General features: G+C 46.9%; 4 protein-coding genes across 8 annotated transcripts; 2 read left to right on the top strand and 2 right to left on the bottom strand.

The window, feature by feature from the left end:
• Positions 1–5826: 5826 nt before the first annotated feature.
• LOC101425522 (monocyte differentiation antigen CD14-like) lies at positions 5827–7368 on the top strand. Its single transcript, XM_012519412.4, has 2 exons — positions 5827–6058; positions 6147–7368. The coding sequence occupies exons 1-2, from the start codon at positions 6056–6058 to the stop codon at positions 7209–7211; spliced, it is 1068 nt and encodes a 355-aa protein (XP_012374866.1). The 5' UTR covers positions 5827–6055; the 3' UTR covers positions 7212–7368.
• A 4472-nt stretch (positions 7369–11840) lies between these two features.
• On the top strand, positions 11841–26717 carry LOC101438157 (uncharacterized). Of its 5 annotated transcripts, XM_058279824.1 has the most exons (17): positions 11841–11991; positions 12173–12258; positions 12341–12388; positions 12536–12655; positions 13031–13108; positions 13363–13445; positions 13989–14075; positions 14149–14265; positions 16271–16398; positions 17986–18194; positions 18264–18347; positions 19658–19709; positions 19781–19851; positions 20277–20450; positions 21244–21402; positions 26069–26115; positions 26562–26717. In XM_058279824.1, exons 1-16 carry the CDS (start codon positions 11949–11951, stop codon positions 26081–26083), a joined length of 1554 nt encoding a protein of 517 aa, XP_058135807.1. In that variant the 5' UTR covers positions 11841–11948; the 3' UTR covers positions 26084–26115; positions 26562–26717. The 5 variants fall into 5 exon arrangements, 3 of the variants coding, with proteins under 3 accessions (XP_058135807.1, XP_071074455.1, XP_058135825.1); XR_009181537.2 differs by lacking the exons at positions 20277–20450; positions 21244–21402; positions 26069–26115; positions 26562–26717 and having other exon boundaries at positions 18991–19709; positions 19787–19853; XR_009181535.2 differs by lacking the exons at positions 20277–20450; positions 21244–21402; positions 26069–26115; positions 26562–26717 and having other exon boundaries at positions 18991–19709; positions 19781–19852.
• On the bottom strand, positions 22522–24412 carry SLC35A4 (solute carrier family 35 member A4). The gene has a single exon (XM_071218356.1). It carries the CDS (start codon positions 24410–24412, stop codon positions 23438–23440), a length of 975 nt encoding a protein of 324 aa, XP_071074457.1. The 3' UTR covers positions 22522–23437.
• LOC101424333 (SLC35A4 upstream open reading frame protein) lies at positions 22522–26824 on the bottom strand. The gene is made up of 3 exons (XM_004477851.5): positions 26712–26824; positions 25578–25676; positions 22522–24978 (listed from the first exon to the last, which is right to left on the bottom strand). Exons 1-3 carry the CDS (start codon positions 26724–26726, stop codon positions 24781–24783), a joined length of 312 nt encoding a protein of 103 aa, XP_004477908.2. The 5' UTR covers positions 26727–26824; the 3' UTR covers positions 22522–24780.
• Between the last annotated feature and the right edge of the window lie 13 nt (positions 26825–26837).

Raw genomic sequence — 26837 nt, 5'->3', positions numbered from 1 at the left:
TGATGATTTTTGTGTGTGATCATATAAAAGTCATTGATCATACACTTTCGATTGATCATATGGTATGTGAATATATCTCAATAAAACTGCTTAACAAATAAATAATTGTCCAAGAATAGCCAGAAATAGCAGCTATATACAGCAGAGAAAACAGGGGATTGGGAGGTGAAAATTTTTCTTGTCTGTTTTTTGTTTATTATAGTTATTATTATTGAAATAATGAAAATGTTCTAATAATGATTAAGTGATGAATGTAAAACTATGTGATTATACCAAATACCATTGATTGCATACTTTGTTCTTTTTTTTTTAAGATTTATTTTTATTTATTTCTCCCCACTCCCTCATTTTTTGCACTTGCTGTGTCTGTTTATATTCTTTGTTTCTTTAGGAGGTATAGGGAACTGAACCAGGAAGCTCCCATATGGTAAGCAGAAGCTCAATCACTTGAACCACATCCACTTCCCTGCTTTGTTGTGTCTCTCATTATACCTTTCTTTCTTTTGTCTCTTGTTGTGTCATCTTGCTGCATCAGCTTGCCACACCCACCCATCATGCCAGCTCACCGTCCTCTTCAGGAGGCACCAGAAACCGAACCAGGGATCTTCCATGTGGTAGGCGGGAGCTCAATCGCATGAGCCACATCCGCTTCCCTGATTGTATACTTTAAATGAATTATATGCTTTATTAATATGTACCAATAAATTTGATTTGTTTTAAAAAAGTGAAAAATATAAAATAATATACAAAAAACAATTGTTTTTGTATATACTTGCAATGAACAATCTGAAAATGAAATTAAGAAAACAATTCCATTTACAATAGCAGTAAAACAAACAAAATACTTAGGGAAGAAATCAAGCAAATGAAGTACAAAACATTTCTGAAGTAAATTAAAGCAGATGTAAATGAATGGAGAAACATCCATGTTCATGGATCTTAATATTTTTACAATAACATTTCTCTTCACCTGGTCTACAGATTCAGGGCAATCTTTATCATAATATCAGCATACTTGATTACATAAAATGACAAGCTAATTCTAAAATTCATGTAGAATTGCCAGGGACCCAGAATAGCCAAAACATCTTGAATAAAAAAAACAAAAAACAAAACAAAGAACAAAATCAGAGGACTTACATTTATTGATTTCAAAACAAATTATGAAGAATTATCAAGACATAGTATTACTGGCATATGAATAGACATATATGTAAATGGAATAGAGGGAAGCAGCTGTGGTCCAAGCAATTGAGCTCCTGTTTACCATATGGAGGACCTGGGTTTGATCCCTGGGACCTACAGGTGAAAAAAAAAGGTGACCCAGATCTGCATGGAGAGGCGCAGGCCCCTACATGGCAAAGGGACAGACCAAAAAAAAAATGACACAACCAGATAGAAAATAATAATAATAATAAAATTTATAATCCAGAAATAAACCCATGTGCCTATGTACAACTGATTTCCACAAGACTGTCAAGACCATTCAATAGGAAAAGAATAGTCTGCTCAACAAATGGCACTGGGACTCCGGATTTTCACATGCAAAAGAATGAAGATGGGCCGTATGTAACACAATATACAAAAAATTAACAGAAAATGAATCAAAAACCTAGATGGTAAGAGTTAAAACTAGAAATCTCTTAGAAGAAAACATAGGGGTAAATGTTATCACCTTGGATTTGGTAAGGAATTCTAGATATGAAACTTAAAGCAAGAGAGAGAAAAGAAAAAAATAGATAAATTGGACTTTATAAAAATTGAAATCTTTTGTGGATCAAAGGCTACTTTCAAGAGAGTTAAAGGAAAAACCTATGGATTGGGAGAAACTATTTACAAATCATATATCAGATAAGAATCTAGTATCCAGATTATATATAAAGAATGCTTACAGTCAACAACAAAACCACAAACACCCCAAATAACAATTGAGCAAAGGACTTGAATAGACATTTCTCTAAAGAAGATATAAAAATGGGCAACAACCACAGGAAAACATGCTCAACATTATTAGCCATGAGGGAAATACAAATCAAAACCACAATGAGGGAAACGGACTTTGGCCCAGTGGTTAGGGCGTCCGTCTACCACATGGGAGGTCCGCGGTTCAAACCCCGGGCCTCCTTGACCCGTGTGGAGCTGGCCCACGTGCAGTGCTGATGCGCGCAAGGAGTGCCGTGCCATGCAAGGGTGTCCCCCGCGTGGGGAGCCCCACGCGCAAGGAGTGCGCCCGTGAGGAAAGCCGCCCAGCGTGAAAAGAAAGAGCAGCCTGCCCAGGAATGGCGCCGCCCACACTTCCCGTGCCGCTGACGACAACAGAAGCGGACAAAGAAACAAGACGCAGCAAATAGACACCAAGAACAGACAACCAGGGGAGGGGGGGAATTAAATAAATAAATAAATCTTAAAAAAAAAAAAAAAAAACACAATGAGATTCTACTTCCCACACAATTGGATGGCGATAATAAAAAAAAAGAGTCAGAAAATAAATATTGGCAAGAATATGGAGAAATTCGAACCCTCAGATACAAAGCTGGTGGTAATGCAAAATGGTGTAGCTGCTGTGGAAAAACCTGGCAGTTCAAAAATGTAAACATAAAGTTACCATGTGTCTATGGATAACTGATTTTAACAAGGGTGTCAATATCAGTGTTCATGGAAATCTACTCCAGATAAATGAAAACATATGTCCATGCAAAACTTTTACATAAATGTTTATAGCACCATTATTCATAATGGCTAAAGGTTGGAAAAAACCCAAATGTCCATCAACTGACGAATGGATAAACAAAATGTAGTATGTCCATACAATGGAATATTATTCTGCCATTAAAGGGAATGAAGGACTGATACAGGCTACAACATGAATGAACCTTGAAAACATTAGCTAAGTGAAAGAAGCCAGTCCCCAAAGACCACATGTTATATGATTTCATGTATATGAAAAGCAAAGACTAGGCAAATGTTTGGAGACAGGATGTAGATTAGTGGTTGCTTAGAGCTGAGGGTGGGTTGGGACCAGGGATAGCAGGATGATAAAGGATACAGGGTTTCTTTATGAGTGATGAAAATGTTCTAACATTGATTGTGGTGATGACTGCACATATCTGTGAATATACTAAAAAAGATCAAACTGTACTTTTTTTTTTTTAGGAGTTACCAGGGATTGAATCTGGGACCTTGTACATGGGAAGCAGATGCTCGACTACTGAGCTATACCCCCTCGCCTGAACTGAACACTTTAAATGGGTGAATTATATGACTTGTGATTATCTCTCAGTAAAAATGTTTTTTTTTTTTTGTTTTGTTTTCGTTTTCGTTTTAAAAAGCAGGGAAGCAGATGTGACTCAACCAGCTGGGTGCCCACCTATCATATGGGAGGTTCTGGGTTCAGGTCCTGGTGCCTTCTAAAGAAGACGAGTAACCCGTCTGGGCTCAGTTCCCCATGCCTCCTGGAGAAGGTAAGCAGATAGACGAGAGAACCATCTGGGGGAGGGAGAGGGATAAAAAAAAATTTTTTTTTTAAAGATTTAATTTTTATTTATTTCTCTCCCCGTCCCCCCCAGTTGTCTTCTCTCTGTGTCCATTCACTGTGTGTACGTCTGTGACCGCTTCCATCCTTATCAGCGGCACTGGGAATCTGTGTTTCTTTTTGTTGCGTCATCTTGCTGTGTCAGCTCTCTGTGTGTGCAGCACCATTCCTGGGCAGGCTGCACTTTCTCTCGCGCTGGGTGGCTCTCTTTACGGGGCACACTCCTTGCGCGTGGGGCTCCCCTATGCGGGGGCACCCCTGCGTGGCAGGGCACTCCTTGCGCACATTAGCACTGCGCATGGGCCAGCTCCACACGGGTCAAGGAGGCCCAGGGTTTGAACCACGGACCTCCCGTGTGGTAGGCGGACGCCCCATCCATTGGGCCAAGTCCACTTTCAAAAAAAATTTTTTTAAGGCTAAATAAATAAATGAATAAATAAATATCACTCTAGTGCCATAAAAAAAAAAAGAGTACTTAGTTTTATAGCTACATTCTAAATAGTTACGTATGAAATAATAGGACTTGGGGTTTGCTTCAAACTGACCCATTGGGTTGGGAAGGGGGAATACATGACATGAGATGGATATGAAATGAGACTGGCCATAAACTGATAACTGCTGAATCTGGGTGCCAATGTTATACACAGGGTCAAAATGAAAAAAAAAAAAAAGGGATCTCACGCAAAGTTCTGACTTTCTCAGAGGAGAGAGAACTGTCATTTCCCTTGATAAGTAATTGTCCAGAGGTCCCAAAGATCAGGGACCGTATTTACTGAGATCTGAGAACCTTGGAAATCATGGGTGTGCTCCTGGTATGAGCCAGGGCAGCTGACCTTCTGGCAGGGCAGCTCCCAACTGATAGGCCATGCTGACTGTGGTGGTGGAAGTGGAGCTGGGAAGGGAGGGGTCAGAGATATTGCAGCCTGGGGAAATCCCATTGGGATGGGGGCAGCTCAGCTAGGGAAACTGAGGCAAAGCTGAGGGATGGACTTGAGAGTCCTGCAAGCCTAGTATAGATGAGGAGAAGTGACATGATGTTGACCTGTCTGCCTGAGGAGACCTGGACCCTGGCGCCCATACACACGTCACAGAGGGATGGGGGGAGGAAGGAGGCCCACAGACCCCTGGATCTGGGTCCTGACAACCTCTCAAACCTCGACTGCAGCAGTAGATGTGGCTTTCTGCCAGGGACTTTATTTACAGACAGGCACTATTATTACCTCCATTTTAAAAGAGGGAGCCCAGAAATCTGAGGCCCAGAAGCTTGTCCAAGTCTCACAGCCCCAGTGAAAGAGTTGGAATTCCAAGTCGAGCCGTCTGACTTGATGCCAAGGTATACTGACATCATGGTCTGCTGGAATGTCACGGTGCCGTGACCTGACTTGGGGCATTGCTCCCGGAATAAATACATGTCCAACAGACAGACACACAGAGGCATGAGCTCTAGTGAGGCCTCCTCATTTGGGTTTGGGACAGATGTGCAACTGCTCCTGGAACAAGGCAAAATGGGATTCACCACATTTTCATGTAGCTCTTTCCCAGGGGTTCAGAATTCTGGACATGTGAGGGCTATTGTAAAAGTACAACCCTTACCCCCACCCTGTAGGACATTTACTTTTTTACTTGGCCAAACAACTTAGTTACTAATTAATCCTCATTCAACATAGGTCCAGCCACTTCCTTCCCAGAACACAGGAACTATAATGAGGAGGAGGGGAGGAGTGTGAGGTACAAGTGAGAAAATAACCTTAGCTCTATCTGCTGCCCAGCTTCAGGGCAGAAATGGGGACTGTAAAAGAGGCAGTGACTTGGCTGAAGTGTATCTGTTGAACACCCATACTTTTTGGAGAACTGATACTTGAAAAAGTAAGCAAAAAAGGAAAAAAAAAAAAAAGGAACGGGTATTGTTCTTCAGGCCAACTTTTTTCTCTTGGACCTAATTCTGCCCCTTGAAGTTGGTATTTAAAGTTGCAATCACTTCTACAAAATAGCCAGTTAAATATATCATATTCAGATTACTGCAGTTGGGTAGCGGGAGATTAAAGGAATCCAAGATTAGGAAAAGGGGACGGGAACCTTTCCTGGACAGGGGTCGCTGGACACATGGTGTGGAGGTCAGAGAAGTGGCCTGAGTCACTGGTAATCATCTCTTCCCCATACCAACCAGAGGAAGCCTGGGGCTCCTGACACATCCGGACGAAGCGACCTCGAAGTCCTTCAGTATCTCTCTGTCGTGGCTCAAAGTCTGAAACATCCTTCATTGCAAAATTGCCCAGAAGGGAAACGGGGAGGAGGGGGACGGTCAGGAGCGAGAGAGAGGTACGAAGGAGACCAAGGTTCATTGCAGGAGGGATCACAGTGAGAAACCAGCGTTATATAAACGCTTAGAGGCCTTAAAAGGGTGAGGAGCGACCCGCGCACGGGGGCCTGGAAGCCGGCGAAGGCCACTGCATAGGAACGAAGCCGCAGCCCTTCCCTCCCTGACCGCTCTGCTGGCGCGGGGGCTCTGCACAACCACAGGCCATGGTGAGCGTACCTCCTGGGGCAGATCCGGTGGGCGCCCGGGAACCCGCGGAACGGGCTGGGGCCACCCTGACCTCCGCTCTCTCCCCAGGAGCGCGCGCCCTGCCTGCTCCTGCTGCTGCTAAGCGTGCTGCCGCTGCCGCGAGCCTCGGAGCACGCGCCGGAGCCCTGCGAGCTGGACGATGAAGACTACCGCTGCGCCTGCAACTTCTCGGATCCGCAGCCTGACTGGGCCAGCGGTTTACAGTGTACGCCGGCAGTCGAGGTGGAGATCCGTGCCGGGGGCCGCAGTCTGGAGGAGTTTCTAGCGCGCGCCGATACGGACCCGCAGCAGTACGCCGACGTGGTCAGGGCTCTGCGCTTACGGAGGCTCACTGTGGGCGCTGCCCGGGTTCCTGCCCGGCTCCTGTTCGCGGTCCTGCGTGCGCTCGGCTACTCTCGCCTCAAGGAGCTGACGCTCGAGGACTTAGAGGTAACCGGCGCCGCGCCGCCGCCGCCTCTGGAAGCCACAGGACCGGCGCTCTCCACCCTCCGCCTGCGCAACGTGTCGTGGGCCACGGGGGGTGGCTGGCTCGTGGAGCTGCAGCAGTGGCTCAAGCCCGGCCTCAAGGTACTGAGCATTGCGCAAGCACACTCGCTAGTCATTTCCTGCGGACAGCTCCGCGCCTTCCCGGCCCTCAGCACCCTAGACCTGTCGGACAACCCTGGACTGGGCGAGCGCGGGCTGACCGCGGCCCTCTGTCCCCGCAAGTTCCCGGTCCTCCGGGATCTCGCACTGCGCAACGCGGGGATGGAGACGCTTACGGGCGTGTGCGCCGCGCTAGCGGCAGGCGCTGTGCAACCCCACCGCCTAGACCTCAGCCGGAACGCGCTGCGCGCCGCCGCGCACCCGGGCGCAGCGCCGTGCGTCTGGCCCAGCACCCTGAGCTCTCTCATCCTGTCCTTCGCGGAGTTGGAGCAGGTGCCTAAGGGGCTGCCGGCCAAGCTCAACGTGCTGGATCTCAGCTGCAACAGGCTGAACAGGGCGCCACGGGCAGACGAGCTGCCCCAGGTGGGAAACCTGACACTGAACGGGAATCCCTTCCTGTACCCAGGAGCCTTTAAGCCCCCAGAGAACCCACTGAACTCCGGTGTGGCTAGAATCTGTGAGCAATAGCTCCTGGCCTTAGGGATGTCAGGAACCGTGGAGCTGCTTCGAGGGTCCTGGGGCTTCATCTAAGGCCTAGACGAGTGAAAGTGGAAGTGAGAAGACTGCTCAAGACATCTCTACCAACCATCCCTCTGCCACATAACTATTAAAAGGTTAATCAGCGTGTCTGTATCATTCATTTAACAGACCTTTACTAGGGTCAACTATTGGCTGAACACTGTGTTGTGCAGGGACTCATCACACAGATGTTGTTCATTCTAATTCCCTAGTTACCCTTCTGAGGTTCTGGTGGGCATGGGTTTTGGAGGGATGAAGTAATGGATCAAATGCTCAAGGTCAAGATGAGGACTAAGAAGGGGCCACTGAATTGAAAACTGTGAAAATCATGGTCCTTGAGGAGAACAGTTTCAGTTAAGTGAGTAGGACAAAAGCCTATTTGGAATAGTTTAAAGAGAATAGGAGAGAAATTGTAGAAAGCAAGTATGGATACCTCTTTCAAGGAATTTTACTTTAAAAGGAAGGAAGAAAATGGGCAGTGAGACAACAGAGGGCTTTTTGTTTTGTTTTTAGAAAAATTGTACCATGGTAAATTATGCATAAAAATTATGCATAACCTAAAAAGTGGTCATTTTAACCTATTGTTAAAAGATTTATTTTATTAATCCCCCTCCCCCTCGTTCATGCTTACTGTCTCCTCTTTGTGTCCATTCATTGTGCATTCTCTGTGTTTGCTTATTGTCTTTTTAGGAGGGACCAGGAACTAAACCAGAACCTCCCATGTGGTAGACGGGCACCCAAATGCTTGAGCAGCATCAGCTTCCCATAACCATTTTTAAGAATCATCAACCATACTGTTGAAGCAAAGCCAGGAGTTCTGAACCGCAGAAAGACCCAAAAGTGACTCTCAGGAGAAGTGGAGGAACAGATTTACTATGCACGGGTCCAGAGGAGAGTTAATCTCCAAATTCTGAGCCCTGTTTTTCAGTTTTCAAAGGTTTATATACGATTTCAGATGGGATCAACATAACTTTTGTTCATTGGCTAACACATTGCTAGGCGAAATTTTGCAAGCAGCGGGGTACAGAGGCAGAATGTAGCAGCAAAGTTGTGGGCTGATATATAGAAGCAGAGGGGAGGGAGTCACTCGTTTGATATCTTCCCACTAGGCCATGTTTTCATAGGATGATTTACAGAAACAGGGACAGGAGTTATTTATTTGATATTCTCCTGCAAGGCCATGCCCTCACAGGCTGATCCACGGAAGAGGGGGCAGGAGTGACTGTTAGATATTTTTGCAAGGTTATGCTTTTTATTCCTCAACAATACCACTATATTTCAAAACATTTTTATCACCTAAATGCAAAACTCTGCACGCGTTAAGCAGTAACATCCTATACCTACCTCCCCACAGCCCCTGGTAATCGCTAATCTACTTTTCTGTCTCTATTAATTTGCATGGTATAGGCGGCGGACTTGGCCCAGTGGTTAGGGCGTCCATCTACCACATGGGAGGTCTGCGGTTCAAAATCCCAGGCCTCCTTGACCCGTGTGGAGCTGGCCCATGTGCAGTGCTGATGCGCGCAAGGAGTGCCCTGCCATGCAGGGGTGTCCCCCGTGTAGGGGAGCCCTATGTGCAAGGAGTGCACCCCATAAGGAGAGCTGCCCAGCGCAAAAGGAAGTGCAGCCTGCCCAGCAATGGTTCCACACACATGGAGAGGTGGCACAAGATGATGCAACAAAAAGAAACACAGATTCCCATGCGACTGACAACAACAGAAGTGGACAAAGAAGACACAGCAAATAGACACAGAGAACAGACAACCAGGGTGGGGGGAGGGAAGGGACGAGAAATAAATAAATCTTTTAAAAATTTTTTGCATGTTATAGTTATTTGATATAAGTGAAATCATACAATATTGTCCTTTTGTGCCTGGCTTATTTCACTCAACATGATGTTTTCAAGATTCATCCATGTTGTGCCATGCATCAGAACTTCTTTCCTTTTTTACTGCTGAATAATATTTCACTGTGGAAACTGTACCACAGAGAAGGGAGGTTGGAATCTTGAGCTGGAGCCCCAGAAAGTAAGCACACAGAGGAGCTTGGTTGTCAGGAAAGAGAGAAGGCCTGGGGAAGAGAGGAACCCAGGAAGCCTGAACCCATGCAGATGTTGGCAGCCAACGTGGCAGTAGGCTGGTGAGGAGAATGACTATGCTTTATGGCCATGTTACTGTAAGCTTTTACCCCAAATAAATACCCTTTATAAAAGAAAAAAAAAATTCCGTGTATGTAAAAACCACATTTTGTTTATTCATTCATCTGTTGATGGACATTTGGATTGCTTCCATTTTTCAGCCATTGTCAATAATGCTGCTATTGACATTGGTGTACAAATGTCTAAGTCCCTGCTTTTAATTCTTTTAGGTATATACCTAAATGTGGAATTGCTGGGTCATATGGAAACTCTATTCATAACTAATTGCTGGCTTTGAATTAGTTTGCTCTCTTTTCTAGCTCCTCCAGGTAGGAGGTTAGGTCATTGATTTGAGATCTTTCATATTTTTTAATGTAGGCATTTACAGTTATATATTTCCCTCTGAGCACTGCCTTTACTGAATCCCATAAATTTTGGTATGTTGTTTTCATTTTCACTTATCTCAAGCTATTTCCTAATTTCATTTGTGATTTATTTTTTGACTCATTGTTTACTTCAGAGTATATTTGTTAATTATCTCATATTTGTGAATTTTCCAGATCTTCCTCCTTTAGTAACTTCTAGTTTCATTCCATTGTGGCAGAGAGGATAATTTGTATGATTTCAGTCTTTCAAAATTTATTGAGACTTGTGATTCAATTTATGGTCTATTCTAGAGAATGATCCATGTGTACTTGAGAAGAACACATATTCTGTTGTTTCTATTTCCTCACACCTGGAAGAATTTAAAAAAGGAATAAAACATAGGACTAAACATTCATGATCTAGGATTTGGCAATAGATTCTTAGATATGACACCAAAACATGAACAACCAAAGGAAAAGTAGATAGATTTGAACTTCATCAAGATTTCAAACTTTGTGGTGGAACAGGTGTAGCTCAATGGTTGAATGGCTGCTTTGCATATGAAGTCTTGCATTCAATTCCTGGTATCTCATAAAAAAACAAACAAACAAACAAAAAAACCCTTTTGTGCACCAAAGGATGCTTCAAGAAAGTAAAGACAACCTATAGAATGCCTATAGAATGGGAGAAAATATTTGCAAATTACATATCATATTAAGGTATAGCATCCAGAATATATAGAAAAATGTACAACTCAACAACAAAAAGATAAACAACCCAATTTAAAAATGGGCAAAGGACTTGAATAGACAGTTCTCCAAAGAAGATATACAAATAATCAAACAAGCACGTGAAAAGATGCTCAATATCACTAGCCACTAGGGAAATACAAATTAAAATCATAATGAGGTGCCATTTCTCACCCAATAGGATGGATATAATGAATAAAAAAGGAAAATAATAAATGTTGGTGAGAATGTGGAGATATTGGAACCCTCATACTTTGCTGGTAGAAATGTAAAATGAGTCAGCCATGTGGAAAACAGCTCGGCAGTTCTTCAAAAAGTTAAACATAGAATTAACACAGGACCCAGCAACTTCACTTCAACATATATACCAAAAAAAATTGAGAAGAGGTATCCAAACAAATACTTATACATGAATGCTTAAATCACCATTATTCACAATAGCCAAAAGGTAGAAACAACCCAAATGTCCATCAACACCTGAGTGGATAAACAAAGTGTGGTATAAACACACAGCAGAATATTAAGTCAATAAAAGAAGTACTGAAGCATGCTACAACATTGATGAAATTGGAAGATACTATGCTAAGTGAAAGAAACCAGTCCCCAAAAGTCCACATATTGCATGATTCCCTTTATGTGAAATATCCAAAATAGACAAACCTGTAGAGACAGAAAAATCATGAGGTTGCTTACAGTCGGGGCAGGGGAGGGGAAGAGGGGTGATAGCTAAAGCGTTTGGTGTTTGTTTATGAGAAAATGAAAATTTTCTAATATGACTCCGGTGGCGGTTGCATATCTGTGAATATGCTAAAAACCATTGGGGAGTAGATGTAGCTCAGTAGTTGAGTGCCTGCTTCCCATGTACAAGCTCCCAGGTTCAATTCCCAGTACATCCTAAAATAAAAAACAATACACACAAAACAAGAAAATCCCCATTGCATTGTACATTTTAAATGGTGAATTGTATGGCACATGAAATTATATCTTAATAAAAATGTTCCTTAAACCAAATAATGCTTATCTTTTAGACATAAATGCTGAAATAGTTTTGGATGAAATAATAGAATATCTGGAATTTGCTTCAAAATAATCCACTGGGTGTGGGGAGGGGAAATATGAAATTAGACTGAAGGTGGGTGCTTCAGAGTCGTTAACTAATCTCTACACTGTTACATATTTTTAAATTTTTCTATAGAAGGAAAAAAATATCCCTTGCAATGTTCTGTCTCAGAACCGAGGACATTGTCACTTGATAAATCATTGTCTAGAGGCCCGGCCCAGAGCCCTGAGAGCAGGGACTTGAATTATTGAGGGGAATCCGAGAAGCTTGGACGCTTGGAATCGCGTCTGGAGAGAGCGGTTGCAGGGGCTGGTAGGAGCCAGGCAGCTCAGCCGCCCTTGCCATCACTGACCTTCTTTCTCAATCCATAGGCCATGCTGACTGTGGTGGTGGAAGTGGAACTACGTGGGGGGTCAGGTGAGAAGCTCCACCACATTCACACTCCAAGTTGCAGTCTGGGAGAGTTTCTGGAGAGAGGGTGAGGGGTCGGCCAGCTCAGCTTGGGAAACTGAGAGCAAAGGTCAAGAGCTGGACTTGGGAGTCCTGGAAGCCCAGTTTCCATCAGCAAAAGTGACATGAGGTTCACTTTTCTCCTCAGGCCCTGAGGAGACCTGTCAACCCACACTCCTAAAGGAAGGTGACACGAGACTCCGTCTGCTTCATCCGGGGACTCTGGAGACTCAGGTAGAGATGGGGTGGGGTGGGGTTATGGTGGGAGCAGGGAAGATGGGGTGACACTGCTGATCCCAGCCCTGCACCACCACAGGAACAATGCTTCACCTTTGACAGAGTTGTAGGCCCTGATGCTGCTCAGGTAGGAGGGTCCCATGGGGGGATGGGAGGAGAAAGGGAGCCTTCTGCCCCCTGGATTCTGGGGTTCTGACAACCTCTGAAGCCCTTTCCTCAGGGCAGGCTGGGATGGGGCACCAGAGTCAGGGGATGTGCCTGGGTGTCCCTGCAGGAGGCAGAGCAGGAGCTGCTGGCACGAGTCCAGGCTCTGCTGAGCTCCGTGAGTCGAGGGTACAGTGTGTCTGTGCTGCTCCGGGGCTGGGAAACAGAGGCGCCCCGGCTTGTGCCACAGGTGAGTCTCACTAGAGGCCACGAAGGACAATTTTCCAGGGCCAATGAATGCAGCAGTGGGAGGTCAGGGAAGGCTGGGACTGATGGGGTAAAAGTCAGGGAAGGGTAGCATGTGAAGATCAAATATCACAGTTCCTGGTAATACGAATAATGGTAATAAACTTGCAAGTCTGGTTTTGGAGCTTCCTCAAAGTGTGTCCAACTCAAAATACCTGCCTCAGAACCAGAGATTACCCCTGCCCTAGCAATCAGTAGGTCTCACAGAAAACTTCTGCTTACTTGTCTGGCTCCCTGTCAACTGTGAGGGCACAGACTTTGCCCTCAGGAGATGTGTAATCCTTTCTCACTCCCTACTAAACCTCTTTCTCCTGTTTAGCTGCTGCAGCTGCTGTTTGAGGAAGCTCTGCCCCTCAGGGGCTCCGAGCCTGTCCTTAGTACTCTCAGCCTGGTTCAGGTGAGAGCCTTTCGTCAGGAGAGAGCGGACCTGGGAGGTGGCATTGCTGAAAGACCCTGAGGCTTATGGCGCCCTGGAAGAGCTGGGGCTAACCCTACTCTGCGGCTCGCCAGTGTGGGCTTGCCTCTCTGGGGTCTCCTTTTCCTTGACTGTGAAATGGCTGAATTCTTGGTGACTTCCCTGTGGGAGGATCACTTGTGCTGGAGGCTGGAAATTTTCAGTTTGTGACAAGTCTTGTGCTTCTGTGATCTCAGCTGAGCCCCACTGGAAGTGCCCGGGACTTGCTCTCTCCAAGGGCTGAGAACCTGTCGGTGCTGGACGTGTCCCCTCTGGGTCTGTGAGTGTTCAGGGCCACCAGGGGCAGAGGGTGCTTGTCTCAAGGCAGGGCTGACCCCCCAAGCCAACGCCTTGGGGGTTTCTGCCCACTGCCACCCAAGTGGAAGAAAGCTCTGAGCAAGGGTTCGTGTTTGCAGGGCCTGGGTCTGCTTCCAGCACCCCTCCTGCCCTCTTTCCTTTGTTTTAAATTCCCATCCCTCTCACCCATCCACTTACACTTTTCAATTCTATGCCCCATCCCCACGTCTCAAGACAGTCATGATCACACTGGGTGATACTGAGGTTCTCACTGAGCAAGACCTCAGTTTCTCCATCTGCAAAGAGGGGGCAATCCCAACTACCCTATTTCCCTCACTGGGAAGATGACAGGAGAAAAATCATGATCACGAAGATGAAAGGTTTTTAGGGAATATACTGAGCCTGGAGCCTTTGGGATGATTTGTATAGGCTCTGAGGACCAGCATGGGCTCCCCACGAAGAGGTTCTTGGAGGCTGGGCAAAACCCTGGCACTCAGGAGCTGAGCTCAGTCTCCCATTTCTCCAGGGTGGTGGAAGATGCCAGTGAAGTGGAGGTGCCTGATCCAAGAGCTGCCACAGAGCTATACCTGCAGGCCGCAGGAGGTGTGGGCAGGTAAGCAGAAGAGAACCCTTGTTACTCCCGCATCCCCTTGGCATCTGACCTGAGCTCACTGCCTCCTTCACAGGGCCTGCTCTCTGCTCACTCTCACCATGTCCTGCCCAGAGCCTTACCCACCTGAGGGGCCAGGGATGCAGGGAGTGTGGCGAGGGGCCTTGCGGATTCTGCAGCTCCCAGGGGCTCGGTAAGTCTTACGGTGCCTTCTGATTGGGAGTGGGGCAGGGGTGGGGTGGGGCGGCTGGCTGAAATGTGGGTGTAGAGGCCCAGGGCAGCATGAGAGTGTCGCCTTCTTTCTTCAAATCCTACAGTAAGGGCACCCTGAGGCAGGTTAAGACCCTTTGTTGGCAGGTGATGTGATCAAAGGCACCTGGGTGGAGGGTGAGTGGAACTATTAATTGATTATAAACATTTCCACCCACTTTTTTTCATTTGCCTGATAAGTGCACCAGGGGCAGTTTTGCAAATAATGCCTTTGAGTATTTTTGCCTGATCTGTCAGACTTTTTTTTCTCTTTTTCTCCTGCTACCTTTTTGTTTTTACATTTTAAACTCATTTTCAGCCACTTACATTTCTTCTGATCTATTAGACTAAAAACATGGAAAGTACCTAAATGTCCAAAACTAAGACTGGAAATTACCAAGTAACCATCTTCATGCTCCACTTTATACCCTTTACTTACTGCTCCAAAATTATGGAAACATGAACCGGAGATAGAAAAGAATTATTTTAAACTACTTTGCAAAATTTTAACACTTATGGAAACATTGCCAAATTCAGAAGCAGTTGAAAATTAAACTAGAGAAAAAACAAAAAAGAAGAAAATTACTCTAAATTCTAGAACAATTCAAAGCCTTTTCATTCTTTTTGTGTGTCTAAGAATGTTTTTCAAAGAAAAACTTTGAGATAAAATTAATATACCAGGAAGTTCACTTTTTTAAAAATGAACCTGTGCCGCTGACGACAACAGAAGCGGACAAAGAAACAAGACGCAGCAAATAGACACCAAGAACAGACAACCAGGGGAGGGGTTGGAAATTAAATAAATAAATAAATCTTTAAAAAAAAAAAAAATGAAGAAAAAAAACCCAAATACTAACAGAAGAAAATATACAATTCAGTGGTTTTAATCATCACTAATTTAAAAACATTTTCACCACCCCAAAAAGAAACCCTGTACCCACTTGCTGTCATGCATTCCTGCCTCTGTCCCACCACTCCCAACCTAAGGCAACCACTAATCTACTTTCTGTCTCTATAAATTTTCCTATTTGGGGCATTTCATACAAATGGAATCATGCAATATATGGTCTTTTATGTCAGATTTCTTCCACCTAACATAATGTTGTTAAAATTCACTGATGTTGTAGTGTTAGACCTTCACTCTTTTAATGCCAAATAATATTCCACTGTATAGATATGCCACATTTTATTTATCTATTCACTAGCTGGGGACATTTGGATTGTTTCTACTTTTGGCTATTATGAATAAATGCTCCTATGAACATTCATTTACAAGTTTTTTGTGGATATGTGCTTTCATTTCTCTTGGGTAGATACAACTAGATGTGGAATTTCTGGGTCATATAGTAATTCTGTATTTCTGAGGAACTCCCAGACTGATTTCCAAAGTACCTACATGATTTTTACAGACCCACCAGCAATATATGAGGGTTCCAATTTTTCCACATCCTCATGAAACTTGATACTGTCTTTTTTGTCAGTCATCCTAGTGTTTATGAAGTTGAATCGCACTGTGGTTTTGAGTTGTACTTCCCTAAGGACTAATGACGTTGCACATAATGTTTATGGGCATGTATATATCTTCTTTGCAGAAATGTCTATTCATATCCTTTGCCCATGTTTTATTTGAGTTATTTGTTAATTTATTAATGAGTTATAAGAGCTCTTTATAAATTCTGAACAAAGTCCTTTGTCAGATATACAATTTAAATTTTTACCATGAGGATGTATTTCCTCTATAATTAAAAAATAATAATATTACAAAGTCAATAAAAAAAACAGATGAAAAAATAATAATAATAATAAAATAAAATAAAGCTCTATGTAAGGTTGCAGATCTGTCCAGTAGTGCACAAAATTTACTCAAAATAGCCCTTCCATCAGAGTGTGATTCTGGCCAGTTTCTTTTCCCACACATCATCAGATACTGCCTCTCTTCTCTCTGGAAGAAACTGCCCCCTGCTGCAGGTACTGGCTGGTGAAGTTGGTGACATGGAGGGTTCTTTGCCCTGGATTGTCTCACGGCTTCTGGAAGGAAACAACTACTGTGGCCTACTGCTTCGTCTGGACCCCCAAGGTGCTCCGGGGAAGGTTATGGGATTTTTGGAAGCTTTGGGGTCTGGCATTAGGTCTACTTCACTCTCCTACACAAGCAGCCCCAGCCCCAGCCCTAGGCTAGAGGGAGAGAACCTGACTCTCTGGGAGGGCTGGGATCCAGGAGGTCCTAAAGTGCCTGGGCCGAGAGTGACAGCAACCCTTCCCTCTTCAGAGGCCTTCAACAGCTTACCAAGCACTTTTACACTTACTGATATGTAACCCCAGAAAGCAGATCTAATCTACATATGAGGAAATAGAGGGTCAGCGAGGGGAAGGCCTACTGTGACACATTCATTAAAAATCAGGCCCCTCTGAAATGATATATCAGGGATTAGCTTCAAAATAATATGAGGCAGGAGTGGGTGTAGCTCAGCGGTTGAACACTTGCCTCCCAGTCAAGGTCCTGGGTTCAATCTCCAGGACTTCCTTAAAAAAAAAAAGAATATAAAAGGGAGGTCAAGTGGGGGCCATAAATCAAACAAAAATGGCTATAAGTTCATAATCATTGAAGCTGGGTTCATAGGTAGATGGATTTCCTATACTTTGTATATGTTTGAAAACTTACATAATAAAAGAGTTAAAAACAACAAGAGGGAAGCAGATGTGGCTCACTGGTAGAGCATCCACCTACCATATGGAGGGGCCACAGTTCTATACCCAGGGCCTCCTGACCTGTGTGGTGAGCTGGCCCATGCACAGTGCTGTTGCACACAAGGAGTGCTGTGCCATGCAGGGGCACCCCCACATAGGGGAGCCCCACGTACAAGGAAAGCACCCTGCAAGGAGAGCCGCCCCGTGTGAAAAAAGCGCAGCCCTCCCAGGAGTGGCGCAGCGCGCGCACACACACGGAGAGCTGAGAGCTGACTGCAGCAAGATGACGCAACAAAGAAAGAGATGTAGTTTCCCAGTGCCACCTGATAATACGAGTGGATGCAGAAGAACACACATAGCAAATGGACACAGAGAGCAGACAACAGTGGGGAAGGGGAGAGAAATAAATAAAAAATAAATCTTTAAAACAACAACAACAACAAAATCCAAAAAACAAAAAACTAACTAGGCACTCTGACTCCAAAATCAACAAACACACATTTACACACATTCACTTGGCCAACATTTCCCCAGACCTCCCCTTGTGCCAGGCCTGTGAAATGAGGAAGAGAAGCTGGGGCTTCTCAAGGATAAAGCAGTGAGTGGCAGTCATGTACATGTTCACCTATAGGACTTAATCATGATTAAGGGCACAGCCTTTAGCATCAGACAGAACTGGGCTTGATTCAGCTCTGCCACTCACAGGAAGTTACTTGACCTTTCTGAGCTTCCATCGCCTCATCTGGAAAACGTAGGAAGAGGCAGGGTGAATTAGAGTTGTTACCTCATTGGAGTGTTGAATGAATAAAAGGAGGCAACCCATGAAAAACCTTAGCACAGTGCCATCAACATATGAAAAAGCCTGATAGGTATTAGCTATTTTTATGAATAGTATTTTAGGAAAAATGAAAAGTATTACAGGTAGTGTACTTTGTAGTCCAGAGGATGGAGGAATTCACTCTTTTTCCATTACTAGGCAGCTCCCTGAGCTTGCTCCAGGCTGCTCTGCTGGGGGCCTCGGGAAGGAGGATGCAGGTGAAACAGGTGAGGCCTACCCTGTGGGATGCAGTGGAGGAGGCCCGGGCCCGCCGGGCTGGTCTGAGGACCCTGCGTTCAGGCCTTCTTGGGGTCACCCTGACGGATGGTGGGCTCAGCCAGCTGGGCCGGGCGCTGCGGGAGCTGCAGGTGAGAAAGGTGAGGCCTGGAGGCATGCTGGCTGGCAATGGCCAGCTGCACTGTAGCCTCTCTCTGTAGGTGGTAAAAGCCTGGAGTCAGCGTCCAGGAAGCCAGGTGCTCAGAGGGGTCAAAGCTGAAGCCTTGGGCCTCCCAGAATCACAGGTACGTCTCATTTAGCCAACGTCTTGGGGGCACGTACTCTTTTCTGTTTACAGAGTACCCTGAGGGGGTCCCTTCATTCATTCATTGATTTACTCATTCATTCTCAAACATTGACCTACCTCCCACTATATGCAGTGCACCGTGCTATGTAGGCTCTGGGAAATCCCTGTTCTCGTGAAGTTTACAGCCTGCCAAAGAGAAACAATTTGCAACTCTATGCTCAGTGCTCTAGAGGGCTTATAAATGCAGGGTTCTATAGGGCATCTAAGTTAGCCTTGGCAAGGGAGAGAAGGGATTTCAAGGGGGAAGTGATTCCTGAAGGAGGTGGCCAGCAAAATGAGTGAACAGGAGCAGGTGTAGCTCAGTGGTTAAGCATGTGCTTTGCATATATGAGGTCCCGGGGTTCAATTTCCAGTACCTCCTAAAAAGGAAAAGAAAAAAAAAGATGAGTGAACATTGCAGGCAGAGAAAATGTCAGGTGAAGAAGGCTCAGAGGTAAGCGAGAGCTTGATCTCTCTACTGAACTGCAAGCAGCTCAATTTGCTGGAGAACACAGTGGGAGAGAAAGACTCGAGAGAGAAGTAGGGGCCAAGTAATGCAGGACTTTTTAAATCCGTTGAGCTGTTTGGACTTTGTTTTGAAGGTCAAGGAAGAGCCACAAAAGTACTTTAAACAGAGAAGAAAACATTGCTCCCACTTTCCAGGTGAGCCAATTGAGACTCAGAGATGTGCCAGGGTTGTAGGGATAAGCAGAGGTAGCAGAGGTGCAATCACACCCAAGTACTTAAGACTCCGAACATGGTGCTCTCTTCATACCCTTATGCTGCACGGCATCTCTTGTGCAGACGGGGTCGGTGTCTCCCATTCCCAAGATTTGCCACTGGTGGCTGGATCTGAACAGTTCTACCCACAAACCCCCACCCTTGCTGTCCACAGCCGTCTCTGGTCCTTCTCTTCCCTTTCATTATGTTGTCTTTGCAGCACCCTGGGCCTTGGGAATTAGGCGTGTTAGCTCCCACTGCCTCGCTCTCTGCTCAGTGCCTTATCTCATTTCATGCTCTCTACAACCTTCGAGAGTAGGACTTTTATCACTAACATCTTATGAGGAAATGGAGACTCAAAAGGCTAGTCACCCAAATAAAAAAAAATTAAAAAGAAAACAACAAAAAGGCTAGTCACCTGTCTGAGGTCATATAGCTAAGAAAGGAGGAGCTAGGACCCTATTGAACTGATCTCAAAGCCCTGAGCTTAACCCACATTGTCCTGGGAGGAAGTTTGTGGAATTCCCACTCCCAAAATCTTCTCCACAGGTGATAGACTCAGCAGCAAGCCACAGCCCAGGCCTCCAGAGTGAGCGCCAAGGTGGGTGTGGGGCTTGGGTGGAGCAGAGGGCCTTTCCCACTTTTGGCCTGCTTAACTGCATTTTCCTCAAGTGGCAGGACGAGCAGCATCGCTCGAACCTGGTCTCCACGAAAAGCATCTTCTCAGGAATTCTGAAGAACAGGTACTGTCTCATCTAGGAAACTGGAAGCTTGTTAGGGGAGTGGGGTGTGGTGTTTGCAGAGCCCAGCTAATCTATCTCCTGCTTACCCTGCCACCACACCTTTATCAGGGAGAAATATGGAGCTTCCAGCAAGTGGAGGACTTGAAGGGCTACTGGATTCCCGAGGGAGGGGCAAGGGAAGGGGATATGTTTCTACTGAATTGGGTTAGGGGTATGTGATCCTTAGGGCCTTTATAGCACCTATTGGCAGAGCCAATCTCTCCCCTTTATATTCACTGCCTCCAAGTCTGCCTAGACTACACTATCTCCCAGGTGGACACTGTCTCCCATGTTCTGGGAACAGCTTGGATAACGAAATTCTGCTGGAAAAGTTGAGTCCTGGGTTCCAAAGCTGTGTGCATGCCTGGGCTTCTGGTTGAGCCTAGGCTGACCCCACTGAGGCCCGGCAGGCCCCGGATGTGGCCCTGCAGTTCTTCCTGGCCCAGGCCCGGAGGCAGAGACTGAGAGAGCAGCACCACACTCAGATCCGAGAGGAGCTGAAGCGTTTGGAACAGAAGGAAGAGGTGGCAGGTGACCAGGTCAAAGGCGTGGAGGCTGAGGTGAGTGGTCAAGGAGGGAGCTTGTAGGCTCCTCCTGACTGGGCCAGGCACTGGGCTGGGGTCTGGGATCCAGCGTTAATCACAACAGACTGGTCCATACCCTCTCATGGCCCTCAGACTTGTGGGGGACAGATGGGAGTAATTCTCAGTGCTAATTACTATGATGGGATCTAGGAACCTGTGGGAATAAGGGGTACTTGACCTAGGTGGGGTTAATCGAAGAAGACGACATCTTAAGCTGAGACGTATAGGAGAAAAGAAATCAGCCAGGGGAATTCACTAGATATTGAGCCCCACAAGGGCTGTTTTTGCTCTTCAGAGAGGCACTCAGTAAATATAATTTGACTGAGCAAATTAAGAAACAAATAAAACTTTGGTGGGGCGGGGGGGAAATATCTGAGAAAGGACAGTACTCATGTGTGAAGGTGAAGAGGGAAGGAATGGCATGAGGGCTTCTAGGAACTGCAAATTGTACAGTTTGGCTGAAGCTAGTGAGTGAATAGTCAGAGGCAAGGCCACAAAGACAAAGGTCTTGTGTGCCATGTTCAGTATTTGGATTCTACCCGAGGATGATAGAAAACCATTGAGTGTCATCTCAGCTGTACCCCTTACTAGCCATGTGATTTTGGTCAAATTAGGTCACTTCTCTGACCCACTATTTCTAAATCTGTAAAATGGCAACTACCCCACATGGTTTTTGTTATTGGATAAAATAAAATTATACACATCAAGTATTTAGCACAGTGCTGGCACACAGGCAGCACCCAACCAAGGTTACGTATTATCACTGAAGGCCTCCAGGGAGAGACAGAGATGGCACCAGGAACAGAGAGTGCTGAAACTCCAGCTGGAGGGCCTCCAGGCAGAGCGGGACACTGCGGAGCAGGACCTGGTAGCCCTCTACAATCTGCATGTGCAAGCCACCCGAGCTCAGACATGCCATGTGCTGCAGGTCAGCGGGGGCAGAGGGCAGGCCTTGATCACATTCCACGGAGGGCTGATGGGCATCTCTGAATCTGGGCACAGGTGTTTCGAGCCTGGCAGGGACTGTGGGAGGAACAGGCCATGACTGCAGAGCATCATCACCGCAGCCTGCTGGCTGGCGTCCTGCAAGACGCCATCAGCCTTGCCACACAGAACCAGGAGCTCCAAGCCCAGAAACAGCAGCTTTGGCAGGGTGCAGACTAGGTGGAGGATTGTCAAGCTGGATCTCTGCTTTTGGGAGAAGCCTGGTGATCTGGAATCCTTCAGGAACGGTTTCCTCTCTCCTCATTCTTGAGGGGCTGAGAAGGGAGGGCAGGGTAGGACACAACCACCAATGTAGCCATCATGGATGATTAATAGCCCCTACCATTCATTATTCCACTTAACTTTTTCAGTTACCCTATGTTGTAAGTACTATTTCATTCTCATTTCAGAGATAAGGCTTTAGATGCTCATAGCAGTTATGTAATTGCCCAGGGACAGTCAGCTCACGAGTGCCAGAGCCAGAATTCAAATTCGAGTCTGGCTGGCTATAGCTCTTCACTGCAGAAAGTAGTGGTTGCTAGCCTCAGCGCATCAGAATCACCTAAGGAGCTTGTTAAAAAAAGTAAAAGACTCTGTTTCAGTAGGTGTAGGGTAGGCCTCAGGATTTTTAAGAAGCCTAACAGGTACTCTACCACAGGAACAGGGCCTGGCATGTGCCTGGCCATGAGAGCAGGTAACAGGCAGGATTATCTGTAAGGAAGGAAGAAATGAGAATAAAACTACAATGGGTTCTTAAGAGTTTTCCAGCCTAAAGTCGACAATTTGTCCTGCTTGGCCCCAAACCTTCTAGTCCCATGATTCCTTCCAAATTCCCCAGAATGCAAGTTTTTGCTTCAGGGAAAGCTGAAAAGCTCTGTGATAGAGTAATCTTATCTCCAGGGAGGCCCCAAAGGAAATAATGCTTCTGGCAACAGCTGGGAGAAAACTTTTTTCCCTAGTCCAGAACTTACCCTAGAATAAAGCTACGCTAGGTATCTCTACCAGGGAAGCAAAAGTATGTTTGAGGGGAGATGTATAACAAAGAAGACACAAGACAATCATGGCCCATTTTAAGAATCTAAACTCCAGAACACTTTATTAAGACCTTATTGCTTATGTGGTTAGAGACACTGATTGAGCTATGTCAGTCTCCCTGTGCCTGGCCCCAGGTCACTGTGTACAACAGGGGCAGGACCCAGAGTGGGAAGGACGGTACCTCCTACATGCCTTAGAGGGGGCAATGGGCTTCAGGTGGCCCTTGCGGTGAGCAGAGATCAGGAGTGTAGGCTTAAGCCAGGGCCCAGGGGCAACATTCCCTGAGGTTAAGTCAAGCTCCAGCCCTCTCTGGTTTCCAGGGAGAAGGCTGGGTGTGGGAGCAGCACTGTGGAGGAAGTAGGCAGCATGGCTTCCAGGTGCCGTTAGAGCTGGGGGAGATTGGCTGAGTGGTCTGGATGATGGTTGTGTTAATTTGTGGCGTCTGGGTCTTCTTGCAGGACAGTGGGGGTTGAGTGTCTCTTAGAGAAGTCATACGCCATGGCTGGACTGGTGCTGGCAGTCAGCATCAGGCTTGGGGAGAGGGGGTCTAGCTGGAGTGACGACAGTAGGCAAGGAAAACCACCTCGGGTCTCACAGCCCCCTTTAAACAACTGCATTAATGCAGGATGAGGCTTGGTATCTCCCAGACCAGGGATGTGGTCATTTCTCAGGCCTAGGTATTGATGTGCCCTTAATTTCTTAGTCTGGAAGGACTTGGGGGGGGGGTGTTAAAGAGTTTCCTTAATCAAACTCACTCTTCAAGTCTCCCAGGAGTACACCTTCATCCGCCAACCTCCAGACACTGACCTGGCTGGTCTCACTTCCCAGCTTTTCTCACAAGGCACTTGTTCAGGGCTATTGAGAGCAGGAGAGGGCTGGGAGGTGGCTCTGACAGTGACACCCAGTCTACAGGGTCAGAAGTCAGGGTAGAGATGGTCAGGAGGCTAGTGGCTGCCATAGTACAGGTGCACAGCCAGGCCGATGAGCAGTGTGGCCAAGAAGAAGGCGGCTGTGAGTTGCAGCCGCAGCAGGGCTGCTGAGAGCATGGCGTTGACCACCAGTGAGCAGGACACAACAAAGAGGCGTGTGATGCTGCTGCCATGCTTCATGACAGCCGACATGAGCAGTCCATTTAGTGCCTGGCTCAGCACCACAAGAGCTGCCCATCCTGAGAAACCCTCCAGGAGGCCAGGGCCGGAGCCAGTGCCTGCATGCAGACCTAGGTTCAGGAGCACGCCGAAAGTATAAAGGAAGAGGTTCTGAAGTGCCAGGGGCAGCCGCTGCCGCTTCATGAGCAGCTCTGTGTACACGGACGACAAGCCTGAGATGAGGCAGTATAGGAGGAGGAGGAGCAGTCCTAGTGGGGTGATATGCAGGGGCACAGGGCCAGCAGCAGCTGCTTGATGGGGCCTAGGAAAGGTTTTCTGGGGGTCCTGGAGGCCACCAGCTGCATAGCAGGCCCCTGCTGCCATCAGCAACAGCAGTGCTAACCCCTGGCGAGCAGAGAGGCGGTGCCGTAGGCAGAGGCAGTAGAACAGGGCTGTGCTTCCAATCTTGAGATTGCTCAGCACCTGGTAGGTGCTAGGGTCCATGTAACGCTGAAGGTAGATCACTAAGTTGTTGTTAGCGCCATAGAGCAGGGCTGATAGTGCGAAGGGAGCAGCCTGACGCCAGGGTGGGGCCCTCCGGGGCCATGCTTGCCAACCCACCAGAAGGAAGAGTGCACACAACAGCAACTTGGTCAACTCAGTCAGCAGCACAGCTGAGGAGGGCCGGAAGGGCACTTGGCCATCCACGTGGCACAGTGCCAGCAGTGGGGCATGGGCACCATACATGGCAGTGGACAGGAGTAGCATCAGGGTCCAGCGGGCCTGCCTGGGATGGCCCAGGCCTGGGACTCCTCCATCCTCTACATTCATGCCCACACCAGACCCTGGGGTTATGTGACACGTTTTGGGAAAACGTTATGAAGCCAGCTCCAAAGAGGAAGTACATCACCAGAGAGAATACTGAGGTTCAAAGTCAGCTGCAAACTCTACAGTAAAGGCTGGAAGAGGAAGGGGTTGGTGGCCCTTGAAGCCAAAGTCTTGCGGCCAGTTCCATGGGGTTAGGAAGGGAAGAGGAGTCCAAGGTATAGGCTGATGAGCCACTGTCCATCTTCTGTGGGAAGGGAAACAGGGATGAGGTGGCAGGAAGGGTAAAGACAGCCAGATATGGTACCTGTGGTTGAAATGCTTCCACCTGTCGGCCCCAGCTGCTCATCCTGCCTCCCCCATGGGATCCAGACCTAGTCAGGCCCTTTGCGCAGTGACCGCAGATAGTCCCTCAATGTCTTCTCCACATTGGGCACAGCATATGCTTGAGCTATGTAGATGCCAGTGCAGGTGCCCACGACAAAGCCCATGACTGCTGATGCTCTCAGTTTAGCAACCACATAGCCAGCCAGGAAGCCTTTGAGGAATGGGGAGGACAGGAGCGAGCCATCCTATGGAGGTAAACATAGAAGGAAACTCAGCAAGGCCCTCCCTTCTCTACTCAGGGGCTACTCAAACTAGGCTTAGAACATTCCACCACCAGCTTCTCCTCTGGACAACTGTGGTATTCTCTCCAAAGATTTTCTCAAAGTTCTGGAGCTAAGAAAAGGACCTAGGGGTCCTGATCACACAATATCAGAATGCTGAGGTCAGAAGACTCCAACCACAGAACTCCATGGTCTCAAGACCAGAGATACCCCTGAGGAATCTGACTGCCTGCTGCTTCTGTCTCATCTTTCCTAGAATGCCCTGCCACCTCCAGCCAAACTGACCTGCTTTTACCCTCTTTTTTTATCGTGCTACCTCCTACCATAAGGACTTTGCATATGCTATTCCAACTGCCTGGAATGTTCTTTCCTCCCTCTCTACTTAGTTAACCCCTATGTAAACTTAAGATCCCAGCTCAAGTGCTATTTTCTCAGGGAAACTTCCCTAGGTGTTCTGAGAAGAGACACTCAATAATCATTTGTTGAATAAATCTTTATCAACCCATTCAACACTCTCAAAGGCATGTTGGGCACTAAACCTTAAGGGGGGTGCTGGCCCCTACCTGGCCCACACCACTGTTGACTTCATCTTCCACACGCCGCTGCAGGCGCTCCAGCTGATTCTTGAGAAATGCCAGGTCCTTAAGCTTGGGAAGAGAATCCTAAGAAAGGGAGAAGCTGGCTCCAGCAGACGGATCAATTCCAACACCCTGCTCTGGTCTATCAGTGTGGGTGTGGGATGGGGTGGTGGCGGTGGTGGTAGAAGGGATAGGGTGAGCCTGAGAAACCTTTTCCTATAAAACCTTCCTGAGATGGCTGTGACAAAGCAAGAAAGGCAATGAAAAGCACAGAATGCACGTGGGGGCCAGAGAAGGGATGACAGATAAGGCTTGCATCTAGTTAACTTACCAATATAGGAACTGTATGCAGCAAGCAGTGTGTAGGGAGGCAGGGACAGCTAGGAGACCTCCAATTAAATTTATCAGGAAAATACTACAGACTAGACTATAAGTTCCCTGAAAGTAGTGACGAGTCTGACTTGTCTGTGTTCCAGATCAATGCTGAGTAATGTATTGAGACAATTTCCGGAACAATTCAAAGGTAAAACTGATTTCTGCCTGGGCTTCCTCCTCTTTCCCACCCAAGCCATCACAACCTGAATGAGTCAGTGAATGGATGAAAGGGGGAATGACTTTGCTAGAGTGTGAGAAAACGTACTAACGGGTTTTGATCACATATAACTATGAAATTCTGTGTGCGCGCAAGGGAGCGTTTGATTATGGTTATGAATGTATGTGGGGATTGGAAACATCCTATCTCCGGGAGGGAAATTTCGGGGACTAGAGAGTGGGGCAGAGTGTGACTGTGCATGAATACAAGAAAGAATGTGTGAAGGGCGCGAATGCATCTAGGATGCGAGTGCGTCAGAATGAATGTGTTCGAATGTGTGTAACTAGGGATCGTGATGGTCCCCGGGAAGGGGAACAGCTGGGATCCCGAGTTTCGCGTGTGTCGCATAAAGCTTCCTCCCACCCCCCACTGTCTAGTCAGGCGACCTGCACGAAAGACCGCCCCCCGGGGGAAACAAGGACACCCTCACCCCTGGGCCGCTCCAGCAACACCTCTCACCAGAACCATGGAGTGGTCATGGAGTGTGAAGACCACTCCAAACCCAGGTCCCCTCCACGTTAACTCACCTTGTCATCCGCCATCTTCCCCGCCGAACTTGTTGCGCAGGCGCCGCCCCGCCTCCCTTAAGCCAAGCGCCAGGACTATCTTTATTGAGGGCGGAGGCACTTCCGGGACATTTTTGAAAAATGTGG

This window comes from Dasypus novemcinctus, chromosome 2 (genome assembly GCF_030445035.2).
Source record: "Dasypus novemcinctus isolate mDasNov1 chromosome 2, mDasNov1.1.hap2, whole genome shotgun sequence".
NCBI classification, from domain to species: Eukaryota; Metazoa; Chordata; class Mammalia; order Cingulata; family Dasypodidae; genus Dasypus; species Dasypus novemcinctus.
Note: the sequence above shows the minus strand (reverse complement) of the source record. Positions and strands in the feature narration are given on the sequence as shown.